This window comes from Amblyraja radiata, chromosome 11 (genome assembly GCF_010909765.2).
Source record: "Amblyraja radiata isolate CabotCenter1 chromosome 11, sAmbRad1.1.pri, whole genome shotgun sequence".
Taxonomy (NCBI): Eukaryota; Metazoa; Chordata; class Chondrichthyes; order Rajiformes; family Rajidae; genus Amblyraja; species Amblyraja radiata.
The window spans coordinates 39,798,978-39,817,012 of record NC_045966.1 but is presented as its reverse complement, the minus strand read 5'-3'; the positions used below and the strand labels follow the sequence as shown (position 1 = coordinate 39,817,012).

The following is an 18,035-nucleotide window of genomic DNA, read 5'->3' as shown; positions in this document are numbered from 1 at the left end:
GAACACTGAACAGAATGAAAGGAAAAAGTTCAAAAGGGACATTTTTTCCACACAGTAGGTGTAGAAGGGAACATCTAAGATGTGTAGGAAGGAACTGCAGATGTTGGCTTATACCAAGGAAAGAAACAAAGTGCTGGAGTAACTCGGCGGGTCAGGCAGCATCTCCACAGAACATGGATAGCTGACATTTCAGATCGGAACCCTTCTTCAGACAGAATAATAAGATGAATGGTCAGTCTTTTACCCAGAGTAGGGGAAACAAGAACCAGAGGAAATAAGTTTAAGATACAAGGAGAAATATTTAATAGGAACCTGAGGGACAAATTCTTCCACACAGAGGATGGTGGGTATATGGAACGAGCAGCCAGAGGAGGTAGTTGAGGCAGGAGTAATAACACTTAAAAGATAATTGCACGTACATGGATAGAAGAGGTTGAGATGAATAGTGTAGATAATAGACAATAGGTGCAGGAGTAGGCCATTCGGCCCTTCGAGCCAGCACCGCCATTTAATGTGATCATGGCTGATCATCCCCAATCAGTACCCCGTTCCTGCCTTCTCCCCATATCCCCTGACTCCGCTATTTTTAAGAGCCCTATCTAGCTCTCTCTTAAAAATGTCCAGAGAACCTGCCTCCACCGCCCTCTGAGACAGAGAATTCCACAGACTCACAACTCTGTGGGGCATGTTGGTTGGCATGGGCAAGTTGGGCTGAAGGGCCTGTTTCTGTGTTGTATGAATCAGTGACTCTTTAGCAGTGCAGCCCTTCAGCCCAAAATGTCTATGCTGAACATGATGCTGAGTTGAACTCCACTGCTTGCCCATAATCCATATCCCTATTTCCCCTGCATATCCATGCGCCTATATGAAAAGATCACGCAAACTGCACCATCGTCTCTGCCTCCACCACCATCCCCGGCAGCGCATTCCAGGCACCCACCACTCTGTGTAAAACCACCTGACCACACAGCTCCTTCAAACTTTGCCCCTCCTACCTGAAAGCTCCGCCCGCTAGTCTTTTGTTCATTTCCACCATGGGAAAAAGGTGGCACAGTGGTAGAGTTGCTGCCTCACAGCGCCGATCTTGACTACGGGTGCTGTCTGCATGGTTCCCTCTGTGACCACAAGGGGTTTTCTCCGGTTGCTCCAGTTTCCTCCCACATCCCAAAGACGCACGTGTTTGTAGGTTAATTGGCTTCTATAAATTGTCCCTAGTGTGCAGCGTAGAACTTGTGTATGGGGATTCACACACAGTAACTTAGCGGGTCAGGCAGCATCTCTGGAGGAAAGGAACAGGTGACAAGTATATGCTGATCGCATGGTTAGCATGGACTCCGGTGGGCCGAAGGGCCTGTTTCCACGCTGTATCTCGAAACTAAGCTAAACATAATTGAAACATTCCATGCCAAGCAACATTTCCTCCCCACCACTCCAACACAACCATGTCCTTGTGGTGACCACAGCACACGATTGCTGTGCTTGTTTCTGCTCTTCAGTTACACCGAGAGTTACACTGGAAGGTTCTGACTTTTCTGTAGCTCCCGACCAGAGGCAATGTCCAGCCTTGGAGGGCAGTGTCCAGCCTTGGAGGGCAGTGTCCAGCCTTGGAGGGCAGTGTCCAGCCTTGGAGGGCAGTGCCCGGCCTTGGAGGGCAGTGCCCGGCCTTGGAGGGCAGTGTCCAGCCTTGGAGGGCAGTGTCCAGCCTTGGAGGGCAGTGTCCAGCCTTGGAGGGCAGTGTCCAGCCTTGGAGGGCAGTGTCCAGCCTTGGAGGGCAGTGTCCAGCCTTGGAGGGCAGTGCCCGGCCTTGTTCTGCAAGCTCAAGCGTTCAAAAGGACCTTAGACTTTAGAGATACAGCGTGGAAACAGGCTCTTTGGCCCACCGAGTCCATGCCGACCAGCGATCACCCTGTACACTAGCATTATCCCACACACTAAGATTATTTAATTTTTTCCGAAGCCAATTAACCTACAAACCTGCACGGATTTGGGATGGGGAGGGAAACCAGAGCCCCCGGAGAAAACCAACACGGTTACAGAACGTGCAAACTCTGTACAGACAGCACCCTTAGTCAGGATGGAACCCAGGTCACTGGCGTGTGAGGCAGCAACTCCACCGCTGCGCCACCGTGCCACATCTGGGTACCTCCCTCAGACAGCGCCCTTTAATTATATTCAATTCAGTTCATTATTATTGTCATGTCTACTGAGGTACAGTAAGAAAAGCTTTTGTTGTGATCTATCCATTCAGAGAAAAGACTACACATGATTGTACAAAGTGTACAAATAATTAGAACATTTTCTGTGGCCTGACCTCCCATCTACCTCACTGGAGGCTCTCAAATTATCTGTAATTGGACATTACTGGACTTAATTTTGCACTAAACATTATTTCCTTTATCCTGTATCTGTACACTGTGGACGGCTTGATTGTAACCATGTGTAGTCTTTTCGCTGATTGGATAGCACTCACCAAAAACATGTGACGCCAATATAAACTGAACCATCATTAGTCTGATAAAGACAATTAAAGATAGTTCAAAGATTTCCAAAGAGATATATGGAAGGTCAGATGGGAGGTTCATATGAAGAAAGACTGGATAGACTCGGTTTGTACTCGCTAGAATTTAGAAGATTGAGGGGGGATCTTATAGAAACTTACAAAATTCTTAAGGGGTTGGACAGGCTAGATGCAGGAAGATTGTTCCCGATGTTGGGGAAGTCCAGAAAAAGGTGTCACAGTTTAAGGATAAGGGGGAAATCTTTTAGGACCGAGATGAGAAAAACATTTTTCACACAGAGTGATGAATCTCTGGAATTCTCTGCCACAGAAGGTAGTTGAGGCCAGTTCATTGGCTATATTTAAGAGGGAGTTAGATGTGGCCCTTGTGGCTAAAGGGATCAGGGGGTATGGAGAGAAGGCAGGTACAGGATACTGAGTTGGATGATCAGCCATGATCATATTGAATGGAGGTGCAGGCTCGAAGGGCCGAATGGCCTACTCCTGCACCTATTTTCTATGTTTCTATGTGAGGACTACTCTCTAGTTGGTGATAGGATGGTTCAGTTGCCTGATAACACACTTCTTTCAGGTCTCTCCTCAACCTCTGGCATTCCAGAGAAAACAAACCAAGTCTGTCCAACCTCTCGCTGTAGCTGAACCAGGCAGCATTCTGGTAAACCTCCTCCACACCCACCTGCAAAGCCTCCACATCCTTCCTGTAATGGGGCGACCAGAACTGCACGCAATACTCCAAATACGGCCTAACCAAACCGTGCATCATGACTTCCTGACTCTTATACTCAATGCCCGAACCAATGAAGGCAAGCATATCGTACGCCTTCTTTACCAATCTATCTACTTGTGTTGCCACTTAGAGAGCTCGGGACTTGGATCCCAAGATCCCTCTGTACATCAATGCTGTTAGGCTTTGATTGTATACTTTCCCCATACATTTGACCTCCCAAAGTGCAACACTTCACACACTTGCTCGGATTAAACTCCATCTGCCATTTCTCTGCTCATTTCTGTAGCTGATCTATATCCCACTCTACACTTTGACAGCCTTCCTCACAGTCCACGACCCCAGTAATCTTGGTATCATCTGCAAACTTACTAACCAACCCGTCTACTGTAGACATACCGCGGGGAAACAGGCCCTTCCACAGTGGGTAGTGGAGGCCAAATCACTGGGTGGATTTAAGAGAGAGTTAGATAGAGCTCTAGGGGCTAGTGGAATCAAGGGATATGGGGAGAAGGCAGGCACGGGTTATTGATTGGGGACGATCAGTAATGATCACAATGAATGGCGGTGCTGGCTCGAAGGGCCGAATGGCCTCCTCCTGCACCTATTTTCTATGACACAGACACACCTCTTCCCCCCCCCCCCCCCACCCCTCGGGGTCAGAATCGAACCCTGGCAGTGCCTCTACCCACTGCGCCAATAATGATAGAAACCTGAGGGCCAACTTGTTCTCACAGAGAGTGATGGATGTATGGAACGAGCTGCCAGAGGAGATAGTTGTGGGAGGTATCAGATCTACATTTAAAAGACGTTTGGACAGATACATGGACAGGAAAGGTTTGGAGGAGGGACATGAGCCAAATACGAGCAAGTGGGACTCGTGCATCTTGGTAGGCAAGGACAAGTTGGGCCGATATATCTGAGGGAGAGGGGAAGAGAGAGAAAAAGAGAAAGAGAGAGAGAGGAAATTGAAAGGAATAGCTTTATTAAAGTGCAGAATACAATCCGGCTGAAGTACAGTAGAATATTTCAGATTACAGAACAGAAGTAGTAAATCACAATTCATTGCGAGAGGTTTAATAAATTACAGATAGAGTAAAAGAGCAAGAATCAACAATTTTAGTGTAGTAGCATGCCCAGATTCAGTCAGTCAAACAGAAACATATTTATCTGTGTCATAAAGATAAGGATGTTGGGGAGAGGATTTTGCTACCAGTGGGGATATAAGGCCCATGAGTTTTGGTTGCATTCAAAGATACAGCTTGGAAACAGGCCCTTCGGCCCACAGCGTCATACTTTCCCACTTGCTCATGCACTCCCCACGCACTAGGGGCAATTTACAGAGGGCCAATTAACCTACAAACCCCACATGCCTTTGGACATGGGTGGAAACCAGAGCACCTGATCAGAGGGGAAAGATTTAATAGAAACCCAAGGGGCAACATTTTCACTTCGAGGGTGGTGGGTGTATGGAACGAGCTGCTGGAGGGGGTAGTTGAGGCAGGTACTATCACAACATTGCAGAAACATTTAGATAGGTACACGGATAGGATAGGTTTAGACGGATATGGGTCAAATGTAGGCAGGTGCGACAAGTGCAGATGGGGCAAGTTGGCCGGCGTGGGCAAGTTGGGCTGAAGGGCCTGTTTCCACACTGTATTACGCTGTGACTTAATTACACCTGGAGGAAACCCAGGCGGTCACAGGGAGAATATGCAAACTCTACACACACAGATAGCACACGAGGTTGGGATCGAACCAGGTCTCTGGCTCTGTGAGGCAGTGGTTCTAAAGAGCCTAATGAGGCAGATATGACTCTGTCACCCACATTAAAGGGCATGGAGATAGTTCGGGATTCAAGTAACGCATAAAGTGCTGGAGGAACTCAGCGGATCTGGCAGCATCTGTGGAGGAAATGAACAGGCGACATTTCAAACTGACTCGAAATGTCGCCTGTCCATTCCCTCCACAGATGCTGCCTGACCCGCTGAGTTCCTCTAGCACTTTGTCTTCGGCTCAAGATTCCAGCAACTGCAGTTCCTTGAATTCCACAAACTTCTTTTGCCAGTTTAAATCAGGAAACACAAGGAACTGCAGATGCTGGAATCTTGAGCAAAAGACAGAGTGCTGGAGGAACTCAGCGGCTCAGGGCGCAGGTCAACAGAACAAAGAGATGGAGACACAAGTAACTGCAGAAACTGGTTAACAAAAATATACACAAAGTGCTGGAGTAACTCAATGCGTCAGGCAGCATCTCTGGTGAAGAGGGAGAGGTGACGTTTCGGATAGAGCTCAATAACCCTTTGATGTTCTTTGGAGAAATCGGACTCAGGAGGCCATTTGGCCCATCTTGTCTGACCTGGTCCGAACTAAATCCCACTTTCCATCATGAGAATCACAGCTCTTTAGATATTTAAGTTTTCTTTAAAATATTTGGGGGTTCTGCTGGTTTTAACTTCTCAGGCAGCGGATTTGTGACCCTGAGCTTAAAGTATTTACTTCAATGTCCCTTTAATGCTGCTATCAACGACTCAGAATCCCTGCCCTGGGGGTGAGTGAGAGCGTGGGGGAGTGCGTGTGTACATCATGGAGAGGAGTGGGTGACGGGGCTGAGGGGAGTGAGAGAAAGGGGCGGGCGCAGGTGTAGGAGGAGAGGGGAGAAAGGGGAAGAGAGGGAGGGGAGGGGAGGGACATGGTAGCAGAGGGGCAGCGCACATTTGTATGTCGGGAGAGGAGTAGTAAGCATACAGAGAATGCGAGATTATGGAGTGGTCGTCACGGGAGTGGGCCTGGGATTCGAGGTGAGGCCTCGGGGCCTGCATGTTGCTGGAGGGGACAGACACATGTTCCCCACACGCCACAACACGCACGCACATGCGTAACGTTCACAGAAATACCCCGCGCGGCATCCACACCTGGGCCTCGAGTCCGGCTCTCCTCGCCGAGAAGCTGGGCCTGGGGGTGGTCGTTCCTCCGCGCCCAACTCCGGCAGTGGGTGAGTCGGCGCCTCGAGTCGTCTCCGCAGCGACACCGTTGATCCTGGGCGCGGGCGGCCTGGCAGCGGTAGGGGGAGGGGGAGCCGAGCCGCGCCCAGTGGGAGAGGCCCCGGTGGGCGGCAATAGCACCAAGGAGGTCGAGCTGATCTGCCGGCGGACTAGGCCTGGAGCCTCAGCCTTGCCGTTATAGGTCCCGCCCGGGATTAGGACTGGAGCCTCGGCCTTGTTGCTGTAGGACCCGCCCCGGACTAGGCCTGGAGCCTCGGCCTTGTTGCTGTAGGACCTGCCTGGGACTAGGCTTGGAGCCTCGGCCTTGCCGTTATATGACCCACTCCGGACTAGGCCTGGAGCCTCGGCCTTGTTGCTGTAGGACCTGCCTGGGACTGGGCTTGGAGACTCGGCCTTGCCGTTATATGACCCGCTCCGGACTAGGCCTGGAGCCTCGGCCTTGTTGCTATAGGACCTGCCCCGGACAAGGCCTGGAGCCTCAGCTTTACTGCTGTAGGCTGTACTTTGGACTAGGCCCGAAGCCCCGGCCTTGCCGTTGTAGGCCCTGCCTCGGACTAGGCCTGGAGCCTCGGTTTTGTTGTTGAATGCTCCACCCCGGACTAGACCTGGAGCCTCAGCCTTGCCATTGTAGGACCTGCCCCGGAGCAGGACTAGACTGTTACTGCACTTCCAACTGGGCGGCAGCGAGGCAGTGGGCGAGGGGGGCCTAGGAGCTGGGCCCTCGATGGTGAAGCGCTCCATGCGAGTCTGGCGCCGGGCGAACAGCTCGGCCCCTTTGCCCCGTACCTCGGACAGACCTGGCGAGCCCCCGGGCCTGCGTAGAGGCGGCGGCGCCCCCCTCAGCTCTCGAGGCCTCAAGCACGAGGCCCAGGCTGGCGCCGGCCGTTCCTCGCCAGCAGGGGGTCCGGGAGCCGGGGCCTTGGGCTGACCTAGCATGCAGGCCTCGGCCCCCAGGCCCAGCTCGTCGCCCGGACCCTGCCCTGGCCCGCCCCCGCCTCCACCTCCACCTCCACCTGCGGCCTTGCGCTGCCCGTCAGCTCCGTGCACCAGAGACAGCAGCTCGGGATTGGGCTCCAGCCTGGGCCGCTCGTGGAAGGTGAACATGGGTTTCCGGCTGGCGTTGCGGAGTCTCGAATGCTCCAGGATGCCTGTCTTGGCCGACCAAGGCTGCAGGGCCCCCCTCTGGCCCTCGGTCGCCCCTCGGGCCTCCCTCGGCAGCTCCAAATAGGCCTCGGCGTGGGCAGTTAGGCTGGGCCCCTTCACTTCCTCAGCCTGAGGCCTAGCCGCCACCACCACCACCACCTCCTCTTCCTTCTCCTTCTCCATGCTGGCTGACTGCTGCTCGAAGTAGGGCACGCTGGTCTCCTCGGGGCTTAGACATCCCTCGGGCTCCCTGCCCCCTCCATCCGGGCCTGCCGGCTCACCGAGCGCAAACTGGTTGACCCGCTTCTTACGCCGGTTGAAGAGGAGGGCGCCCTTGGAGTTGGCGCTGGGCGGCGTCGTCTGCTGTGTGGCGATCTGCCCGCTCTGGACCGTTGGCCCCACAACCTCCTGTTCGCTTCCTCCCCAGTTGCCGTGGAGACCTGAAGGAAGGATGGAAGGAAGGTGGCGTTAGTGATCAGGTCCAGCTGGTTAAAACAACACCGAGAGGCGGCACGATAGCGCAGCTGCAGAGTTGCCTCACAGCGCCAGAGACCCAGGTTTGATCCTGACCATGGGTGCTGACTTTACGGAGTTTGTACGTTCTCCCTGTGACCGCGTGGGTTTTCTCCGGGTGCTCCGGTTTCCTCCAACCCTCCAAAGGCGTGCAGGTTTGTATACAGGGATGTGATCCATATCCCTCTTTAACCACGTGCCTATCCAAAAGTCCCTTAAACGCCACTATCGTATACGTCTCCTCCAACACTCCTGGAGGCGTGTTCCAGGCCCCCACCACCTCCGTTTAAAAAACACACATTTGCCCCACACATCGCCTTTAAACATTCCCCCTCACACATTAAGCTATGCCCTCTAGTCTTAGACATTTCATCCTGGGGCAAAAGGGGGGGTGATTGGTCCTTGATTATTTTGGTGGCCTAGCCAGGCAGCGTGAAGTGTAGATGGAGTCAATGGAAGGGAGGTTGGTTTGTGCAATGGTCTGGGCTGCGTCCACAATTCACCGCAATTTGTTGTGGTCTTGGATGGAGCTGTTCCCAAACCATGCTGTGATGCATTCCAATAAAATGCTTTCTACGGCACATCTGTGGAAGTTGGTGAGGGTTGTTGGGGACCTGCCGAGTTATTGCAGGGATTTATGGACTTGCTCTCTGCGTGTGAATTGGCTGCCAGCTGCTCTCAATTCCACACGGGACAGGCGCTACATGAATGCATATTTTCTTCCGCAGTTTGCGGGTGTGCTGTTAACGGGAGATGGCGCCACATGTGCAAGCTATAAGAGTTTGCTTCAGTATATCTGTCCCACAGAATGAAATGGCACAGAACATATTGACGCACATAGTCTGTCAACAGATGACTCTAGCATCAACATTCGGGTCCGGCGGAGAAGAGAGTTTAGGATTCGTCTCCTTTCCCGTTACTCCGGGAAATTACACCACCGCATGGAAAATTAGCAGGGAAACGCAATACACTGATTAATAACATTTCAAAACCAAGTCAGTTTACTGAAAACAAAACCTTCCGAATTAACCCGTTAAACTATTATATTTAATCGGACAACATTAATCACGTTTTTTTTAATATATATTGCAGATATAATTTCGGTTACTGCAAACTTTTATCATGAAAAATGAACCTTTTTAAAAAAGTTTGAAACTTTACCAGTGCCAAGTTTATGAATCGACGGTTTACTTCCGTAAGGTTTTTATTTGATTGTATTTGGTGCAAACAGCAAAATGCATAAATGCAGGATTCGTTACTGAGCTCCATGCTCGAAATATTTGTCGTTTCTTACCTTGCTTCCCCTCCGAGCCCAGATCAAACGGTAACGTTGCCCTCTGCTTTTTTGCAATATCATTTCCAACTCTGTCCCGCCCTTTTTTATTCTTGCCAGCGTGCTATTAGATAGTCAGTAACAAATGCATGTGTCTGTCAAACTAACTTTAACTTTCTGTGGAGTGCAATGAAATCGCCAGAGCGGATTAAATGGCACAGAATCGGAGCGGCTGCATCCATTTCCAAACATGCTGCAGACAGCTTGGATATTCCCCCTCATGGGTCATAGCGCCCGCCCTCCACACTCCCCCTCTTAAAGACACTGCGGTTGCTGGAATCTTGAGCAAAACACAAAGTGCAAGAGGATACATGAAGGTACACAAGAGTTACACCAGCACTTTGTGTCCTTTTGTGTAAAGCAGCATCTGCAGTTCCTTGTTTATAGGCACAAAGTGCTGGAGTAACTCAGTGGGTCAGGCAGCATCTCTGGAGAGAAGGAATAGGTGACGTTTTGGGACCAGACCCTTCTTCAGACTGAGAGTCAGGGGAGAGGGAAACTAGAGGTATTGAAAAGGGGCAGCGGAGAGCAGGAGGAATCTTTAGAGGGGGAGCAGCGAGAGAGGGTCATACAGAACTCCCGTCAGAGAGAGGAGGAGAACTTCTTCAATGTTGGCATACCTTGAGAGATTTCACAGTGGAGCAGCCAAAATGTGCTGGAAGGAACTGCAGATACTGGTTTACACTGAAGATAGACAGAAAATGCTGGAGTAACTCAGCGGTCAGGCAGCATCTCACCTATTCCTTTTCTTCAGAGATGCTGCCTGACCCGCTGAATTACTCTAGCATTTTAGAAGGCTGCGGAGGTCAGGTCCACTTTTAAGGCAGATACTGATAGATTTGTGATTAGGAAGGGTGTCAGGGGTTATGGGGAGAAGGCAGGAGAATGGAGTTGAGAGGGAAAGATAGATCAGCCATGATTGAAAGGCAGTGTAGACTTGATGGGCTGAAGGGCCTAATTCTGGGGAGAAGGCAGGCATGGGTTATTGATAGGGTACGATCAGCCATGATCACAATGAATGGCAGTGCTGGCTCGAAGGGCCGAATGGCCTCCTGCTGCACCTATTTTCTGTTTCTATGTTTCTATGCTCCTATCACATGAACATGAATTTACTTGCAGTTCCTTGTATCTACATGGAACCAGTGGGATTGGGTGATCAATGGTCGATGCGGACTTGGTGGGCCGAAGGGCCATGCTGTTTGCCTAAAACTAAACCGTACAGATATAGGGTGAATGCATATAGTCATTTACCCAGGGTACGGGAATGAAGGCCGGAGAACACAGGTTTAAGGTGAAGGGGGCAGTTTTGGTTACCCTGCTATAGGAAGGATGATATGAAGGCAGAAATAAAGGATGCAGAGAAGATTTAGGAGGATTTGCCAGGACCCGAGGGCCTGAGGAGATGGGAGGGTGGGACGAGGATGCATGGATCAGTTGGACCGAAGGGCCTGTTTCCACACTGTTTGACCCCTCTCTCCCATCAGGCAAAAGAAATATAGTGTGAAACTACACGCCACCAGATTCAGGGACAGTTTCTTCCCCGCTGTTATCAGGCAACTGAATCATCCTATCACAACCAGAGAGCAGTGCTGAACTACTATCTACCTCTTTGGTGACCCTCGGACTATCCTTGATCAGACTTTGCTGGCTTTACCTTGCACTAAACGTTATTCCCTTATCATGTATCTACACACTGTAAATGGATTGATTGTAATCATGTATTGTCTTTCTGCTGACTGGTTAGCACGCAACAAAAGCTTTTTACTGTACCGTGGTACATATGGTACACATGGTACACTTGGTACACATGAGAATAAACTAAACTAAACTAATCTATGTGTTGATGACTCCAAAAATACGCAGATAAATAATCCATGGATTTGTGGAGAGGTCGTAGAATCCCACAGAGTGTAAACAGGCCCATCGGCGTAACTTGGCCACATTGACCATCATGCTCCATCTACACCTGTCCCACTTGCCTACATTTGGCCCATATCCCTCTAAACCTTTCCTATCCATGTACCTATCTAATTATTTCTTAAACATTATTAAAGTACCTGCCTCAAATACCTCTTCCGACAGCTTGTTCCATACACCCACTGTGTGAAGAAGTTACCCCTCAGGTTCCTATTAAATCGTTCCCCCCTCACCTTAAACCTATGTTCTCTGGTTCTTGATTCCCCAACTCTGGGCACGTGACTCTGTGTGCCTACCCGATCTGTTCCTCTTATGATTTTGTACACCTCTATAAGATCACCTCATTCTACTGCGTTCCAACGAAGAGAGTCCTAGCCTGCTCAACCTCTTCCTATAACTCAGGTCCTCGATTCCTAGCAACATCCTTGTAAATCTTCTCTGCACCTTTCCCTGCTTGACAACATCGTTCCGGTAACATGGTGACCAAAACTGAGCACAATGCAGCTTTACCAATGTCTTCTACAACTGCAATATGACCTCCCAATTCCCTACACTGTGCGTCTCCCCGATCTATTCCTCTCATGATTTTGTACACATCTATAAGATGCTGATAGAGAACATGGTGTTATAAAAGGTACGGTCGGTGCAGCTAATTTAAGACACCCACCCTCATGTTTCAGTCAGAGAGAACCAGCAGTGGCAAGCAACGAGAAATGTTCCACAACCAGCTGGCAAATTCATCTAAGAGGTGAGTGCTGGAGGATTTGGGAAAATAAATATTCAAAGGCCCAAATGTCTCAACACAATGAGGGGAATAGATACGGTGAATGCACAACGTCTTTTACCCAGAGTAAGGGAATTAACATCCAGAGGGCATCGGTTTAGGTGACAACAAGCTAGGAAATTCCAGGGGAATATGTTAAAAGACAGTCAGCAAAATATCAACTATTTAAACCAACATACTATGTGCTGTGTATTTAAAGCACGCAATTAAAGCAAGTTAAATAGCACATGCCTCGTGGATAGCCACAAGATAAGTGAATTCCTGTGTTTTATTTTTAGTTTAAATTTGAGGAACATTGGAACAAGAAATACCAGCACAGTGGCACAGCGGTTAGAGCCGTTGCCTCACAGCACCTGAGACCTGGATTCAATCCTAACATTGGGTGCTGCCTGTATGGAGTTTTCACGTTCTCCATGTGACTGCGTGGGATTCCTCCGGGTGCTCCGGTTTCCTCCCACACTCCAAAGCGTGCGGGTTTGTAGGTTAATTGGCTTCTGTAAATTGCCTCTAGCGTACAGGGAGTGAATGAGAAAGTGGGATAACATAGAACTAGTGAGAACGGGCGATCGATGGTTGGCATGGACTCGGTGGGCCGAAGGGCCTGATTCCTTACTGGAAATCAATATTGTGCAATATTGCCTGACCTGCTGAGTTACTCCAGCACTTTGTGTTTTGCTTTAGGTAAACTCACCGAGACCTAAAGATTGGGACGCTGCCGGGGGTGGTGGTGGTGGTGGAGGCAGATACAATAATGTTATTTAAGGGGCTTTTAGATCAGCACATGGATATGCAGGGAATGGCGGGATATGCACCATGTGCAGGCAGAGGAGGTCAGTGTAACTTGGCATCGTGTTCGACATGGACATTGTGGGGCTGTGCTGTGCTGTACTGTTCTACGTGCTGAGAGTCCAGAACAGTTAAAAACGACTTTCTATGCATCACTTGAGCAGAAGTGCTGGAGTAACTCAGCCGTTCAGGCAGCATCTGCGCAGGAAATGGACCGACGATGAATTGGGTCAGTCTGACGAAACGTCACATGTCCATTCCCTCCACAGATGCTGCCTGACCCGCTGAGTTTCTCTAGCACTTAGTGTTTTTTTTGCAGTTATGAAATTATCAAGTCATATGGCCTTTGGCCTAACTTGCCCACAACGACCAACCTCTACGCTCATCCCACCTGCCTGCGTTTGGCCCCTGTAAACGTGTCCAATCCTTGTACCTGTCTAAATGTTTCTTAAACATTGCAATAGTGCCCTCCTCAACTACCTCCTCCTGCAGCTCGTTCCGTACACCCACCACCCTTTGTGTAAAAAAGCTATTTCTCAGGTTCTTATTAAATCTTTTCCTCCCTCACTTTAAACATATGTCCTCTGGTTCTCAATTTCCCTACTCTGGAAATCTGATGTATTCCTCTCATGATTTTATACACCTTTATAAGATCATCCCTCATCCTCCTGCGCTCCAAGGAATAGAATCCTATCCTGCTCAACCTCTCCCTACAGCTCAGACCCTCGAGTCCTAGCAACATCCTCGTAAATCTTCTCTGTACCCTTTCCAACATCTTATAACATGGTGTGCAAAACTGAACACAATAAATGTGGCCTCACAAACGTCTTATCTAACTGCAACATGACCTCTCAACTATACTCAAGACTCTGACTGATGAAGGCCAATGTGCCAAAATCATTTTTGACCACCCTATCTACCTGAGAAGCCATTTTCATGGAATGATGTACCTGCACTGCTAGATTCCTCAGCTCTATAACAATATCTACCTGTGACGCCACTTTCAAGGAACTATGTACCACCCTCTTGGATCGCTCTGCTCCACAAAACTCCCCCGAGCCCTACCATTTGCTGTATATATTTCCTGCCCATGTTAGACTCTATAAGATTCCACTGTAAATCAATCAATCAATTGATCCATCCATCCATCAATCCATCAATAAAGGTAGTTCGGCCACATTTCCTCCAGGGCAATTTGGGATGGGCGATGAATGCTGTCTTTGTCAATGATGCCTGGATCTTGTGAAGAAATATCAAAGTAACTTTCTGGTTGCATGTGTAATTATAGGACCTGCAATATTGATAAGCATTTGTCGGTGTGCAGAGTGAAGCAGCACCCGAGGTCAGGATGGAACCCGGGTCTCTGCCACTGTGAGGCAGCAACTCTACCGTTGCACCACTGTGAGGCAGCAACACTACCGTTGCACCACTGTGCCGCCCTAACGCTATATTCTGCACTCTGGTATTTTTCGCTTTGCACGACTTGCTGTACCAGCGTGTGGTTTGATTGTACTCGTGTACGGTATGGTTTGACTGGACAGAACACAAACAGATTTTTTTCCACTGTATCTTGGTACCGTGACAATAATAAAACAATAACAGTAACATCCTCTCCCTTTTCTCTAATCTCTTGCAGTTCAAAGACCAACCTGTCAACCTTTGCTCGGGAGGCAACACATCACACCCATTGCAGGTCCTTTAAAACTAACAGAGTTTGAAAAAGAGTCCCAACCCGAAACGTCACCTGTCCATGTTCTCTACCGTCAGAGGAGGCAGTCATACCCCCAGTCATACCCCCATCCATATAAACGGGACTGAGGTGGAGCACGTCTCCAGCTACAAATTCCTCGGGGTACACATCTCGGAGGATTTGTCCTGGTCCCTCAACTCCTCCACGCTGATCAAAAAGGCACAGCAACGCCTTTACTTCCTGAGGAGGCTCAAGAAAGCCCACCTGTCCCCCCAGATACGTACCAACTTCTACCGCTGTACCATCGAGAGCATCCTGACCACCTGCTTCACGGTATGGTACAGCAGCTGCACTGTTGCGGACAGGAAGGCACTACAACGGGTGGTGAAAACCGCGCAGCACATCATCGGTGCCCCGCTCCCTGCCATGGATGCCCTCCACCGAAAACGGTGTCTGAGACGGGCTGGGAAGGTCATTAAAGACCCCTCCCACCCCAACCATGGACTGTTTGCCCTCCTCCCATCAGGGAGGCGGTACAGGAGCCTCAGGTCTCGTACCAGCAGGATGAGGAACAGCTTCTACAATTATACCATCACATTGCTGAACTCGGAGTCCCGCCGATAGATTTCTCCGGTCCCTCCGTCCCCATTGTTTAATTATTCTGTATTTTTGATTATTCTGTATCTTCTTTTTTTTTAATTTCTATATGCACTACTACTACGGACTGACGCAAAACTGCATTTCGTTGTACCCATACTCAGTATTTGTGCAATGACATTAAAGTTGAATTGAATTGAATTGAATTCTCCCGAGATGCTGCCTGACCCGCTGAGTTACTCCAGCACTTTGCAGTTTTCTTTTGTTTCCTAAAGAATCGGGCAGCACAGTGGCGCAGTGGTAGATCCACCACCTCACAGTGCCGGAGACCCGGGTTCGACCCTGACAGCGGGCGCTGTCTGTGTGGAGTTTGTACGTCTTCCCTGGGACTGCGTGGGTTTTCTCTGGGTGCTCTGGCTTCCTCCCACATTCCAAAGACATGTAGGTTTGTGGGTTAATTGGCTTCTGTAAAATTGTCCCTGGTGTATAACATAGTGCTACTATACGGGGTGATCGCTGGTCGGCATGGAGCCCGTGGGCCTAAAGGCTTGATTCCATGCTGGATCTCTAAAGTTTAAAGTACAGTCTAAATAAACATCTAGCTTTAAGCTAAGATACAGCCCACAGACTTCTGGATAGGCAGAACATTGACTCAAGATGTTGGTGTAACTCAGTGGGTCAGGCAGCATCTCTGGAGAAAAGGAATCAGCGAAGTGTCGAGACTCTTCTTCAGACTGAGAGTCAGGGGAGAGGGAAACTGGAGGTATGACAAGGTACAAATCAGGGCCAGCACCGATGACCCAGGAAAGATGGAGTCCACAATGGTCCATTGTTGGCTGTGGAAGAGGTGCTAACGAAGGGATATAAACAGTGAAACTAGCAGGACCACTGGGGTGGGGGAGAGACGGAGAGAGAGGGAATGCAGGGGTTACTTAAAATGAGAGAAATCAACACTCACACCGCTGGGTTGTGAGCTGGCCAAGCGAAATATGAGGTGCGGTTCCTCCAGTTTGTGTGTGGCCTCACTCTGACAGTGGAGGAGGCCCAGGACAGAACGGTCAGTGTGGGAATGGGAATGGGGAGTCGAAGTGTTTGGCATTCGGGAGATAGCACATGGATAGGCAGGGAATGGAGAGACATGGATCACGCAGATCAGGCAGATAAGAGTTGGTCTTGGCATCACGTTAGGCACAGACATTGTGGGCCGAAGGGCCAGCTCTTGTGCTGTAATGTTCATAGTTCTATATTCTAGGTTCTAAGTACCCCAGATCTATCAAACTGAAAGATTATTTACCAACTTTTGTATTAAATTCCCTCACAATAAATTATAATATTAGTTTCCCTAATTACATGCTAAGATACTTACATACTATCTTTGAAGAAAGCGCAGAAGAGGTTTAATGTGGTTTAGGTGGAGACAAAGTGCTGGAATAATTCAGCAGGTCAGTCACTATCTCTGGAGAACATGTATAGGTTACGTTTCGGATCAGGACCCTTTAATGTAGTATAGTTTAGTTTAGAGATACAGCAGGGAAACAGGCCCTTCGGCCCACCGAGTCGGCGACGGCCATTGATCACCCGTTCACACTAGTTCTATGTTATTCCACTTTTGCATCCATTCCCTACACACTAGAGCGGTTAAATTTACAGAGGGCTGATTAACCTACAATCCCCCACGTCGCTGGGATGTGGGAGGAAAGTGGAGCATCCTGAGGAACCCTACCACCCCTCTCACAATGCGGCGCTCCCTCAATACTGTGCCGCCCCCCCCCCCTACAGTGCGCACTCCCTCAGTATATTATCTGAATGGTGGCTGATTAGGAAAAGGGGAGATGCAACGAGACCTGGGTGTCATGGTACACCAGTCATTGAAAGTAGGCATGCAGGTGCAGCAGGCAGTGAAGAAAGCGAATGGTATGAAGAAAGACTGGATAGACTCGGCTTGTACTCGCTAGAATTTAGAAGATTGAGGGGGGATCTTATAGAAACTTACAAAATTCTTAAGGGGTTGGACAGGCTAGATGCAGGAAGATTGTTCCCGATGCTGGGGAAGTCCAGGACAAGGGGTCACAGTTTAAGGATAAGGGGGAAATCTTTTAGGACCGAGATGAGAAAAACATTTTTCACAGAGTGATGAATCTGTGGAATTCTCTGCCACAGATGGTAGTTGAGGCCAGTTCATTGGCTATATTTAAGAGGGAGTTAGATGTGGCCCTTGTGGCTAAAAGTATCAGGGGGTATGGAGAGAAGGCAGGGATGGGATACTGAGTTGGATGATCAGCCATGATCATATTGAATGGCGGTGCAGGCTCGAAGGGCCGAATGGCCTACTCCTGCACCTATTTTCTATGTTTCTATGTTTAGTACTGCCCCTCCCACACTACCCACACTACCTCCACTGTGTTTGTAAGCTTGCGCTAATTTCCTGACACACTGCTGTGGGACCTTTATTGCTAACAGTGCAGTATCTAATCATTGAGGTTTTATTGAAAAGATATAGTTTCTAAAGGTCACTGCGTGGGAGGAATCGAGATAACCATCCTTACTTGCTGGAGTTTGATGTGGAGTTTCGCTCCCACCAGGGCCCCTGTTGGTGGACCTCTCCTCTTCACCGCACTCCGGGGGTTTGTCGATGGGGTCCATGCCTTCGTCCAGGGAGCCGACCTCCTCGCAGGCCGTAGGAGCTGGTCCAGAGACCCCGGAGATGTTGAGTGAGAGACACAGCCTTTCCACGTCCACACCCACCACTCCGCCCTTTCGCCCGCCTGCCTCCTCCCACATGCCTGGTGGGGAGGGAGCTGCCCCTCCCACGGGCCATCCGGACTTTGGCTCCTGTGTGATGTAACTGCACGGACGCACATCTGCCTCGAACTGCATCTGGCCGGTCAGTGTCTCCACCTGCAGGAGGTGGCAGGATGTCCAACCCACTTCAACGGTGATTGAGCCTTGTGTGGCTGGTTGTGGAACAACCTTCAACAGGTATCAAGTCCAACCGCAAGATGGAGATAGAAACAAGGGCTCCTCC

General features: G+C 49.6%; 1 protein-coding gene across 1 annotated transcript in view; it reads right to left on the bottom strand.

The window, feature by feature from the left end:
- synpo (synaptopodin) overlaps positions 1–18,035 on the bottom strand; it is a 20,347-nt gene extending 2,312 nt beyond the window's left edge. The window contains exons 1-3 of the mRNA XM_033029749.1: positions 17,557–18,035; positions 6,641–7,830; positions 6,158–6,505 (exon numbers count right to left, since the gene is read on the bottom strand). Coding sequence (XP_032885640.1) covers positions 6,158–6,505; positions 6,641–7,830; positions 17,557–17,887 — 1,869 coding nt within the window. The 5' untranslated portion in view covers positions 17,888–18,035. The remainder of the gene's footprint in view (positions 1–6,157; positions 6,506–6,640; positions 7,831–17,556) is intronic.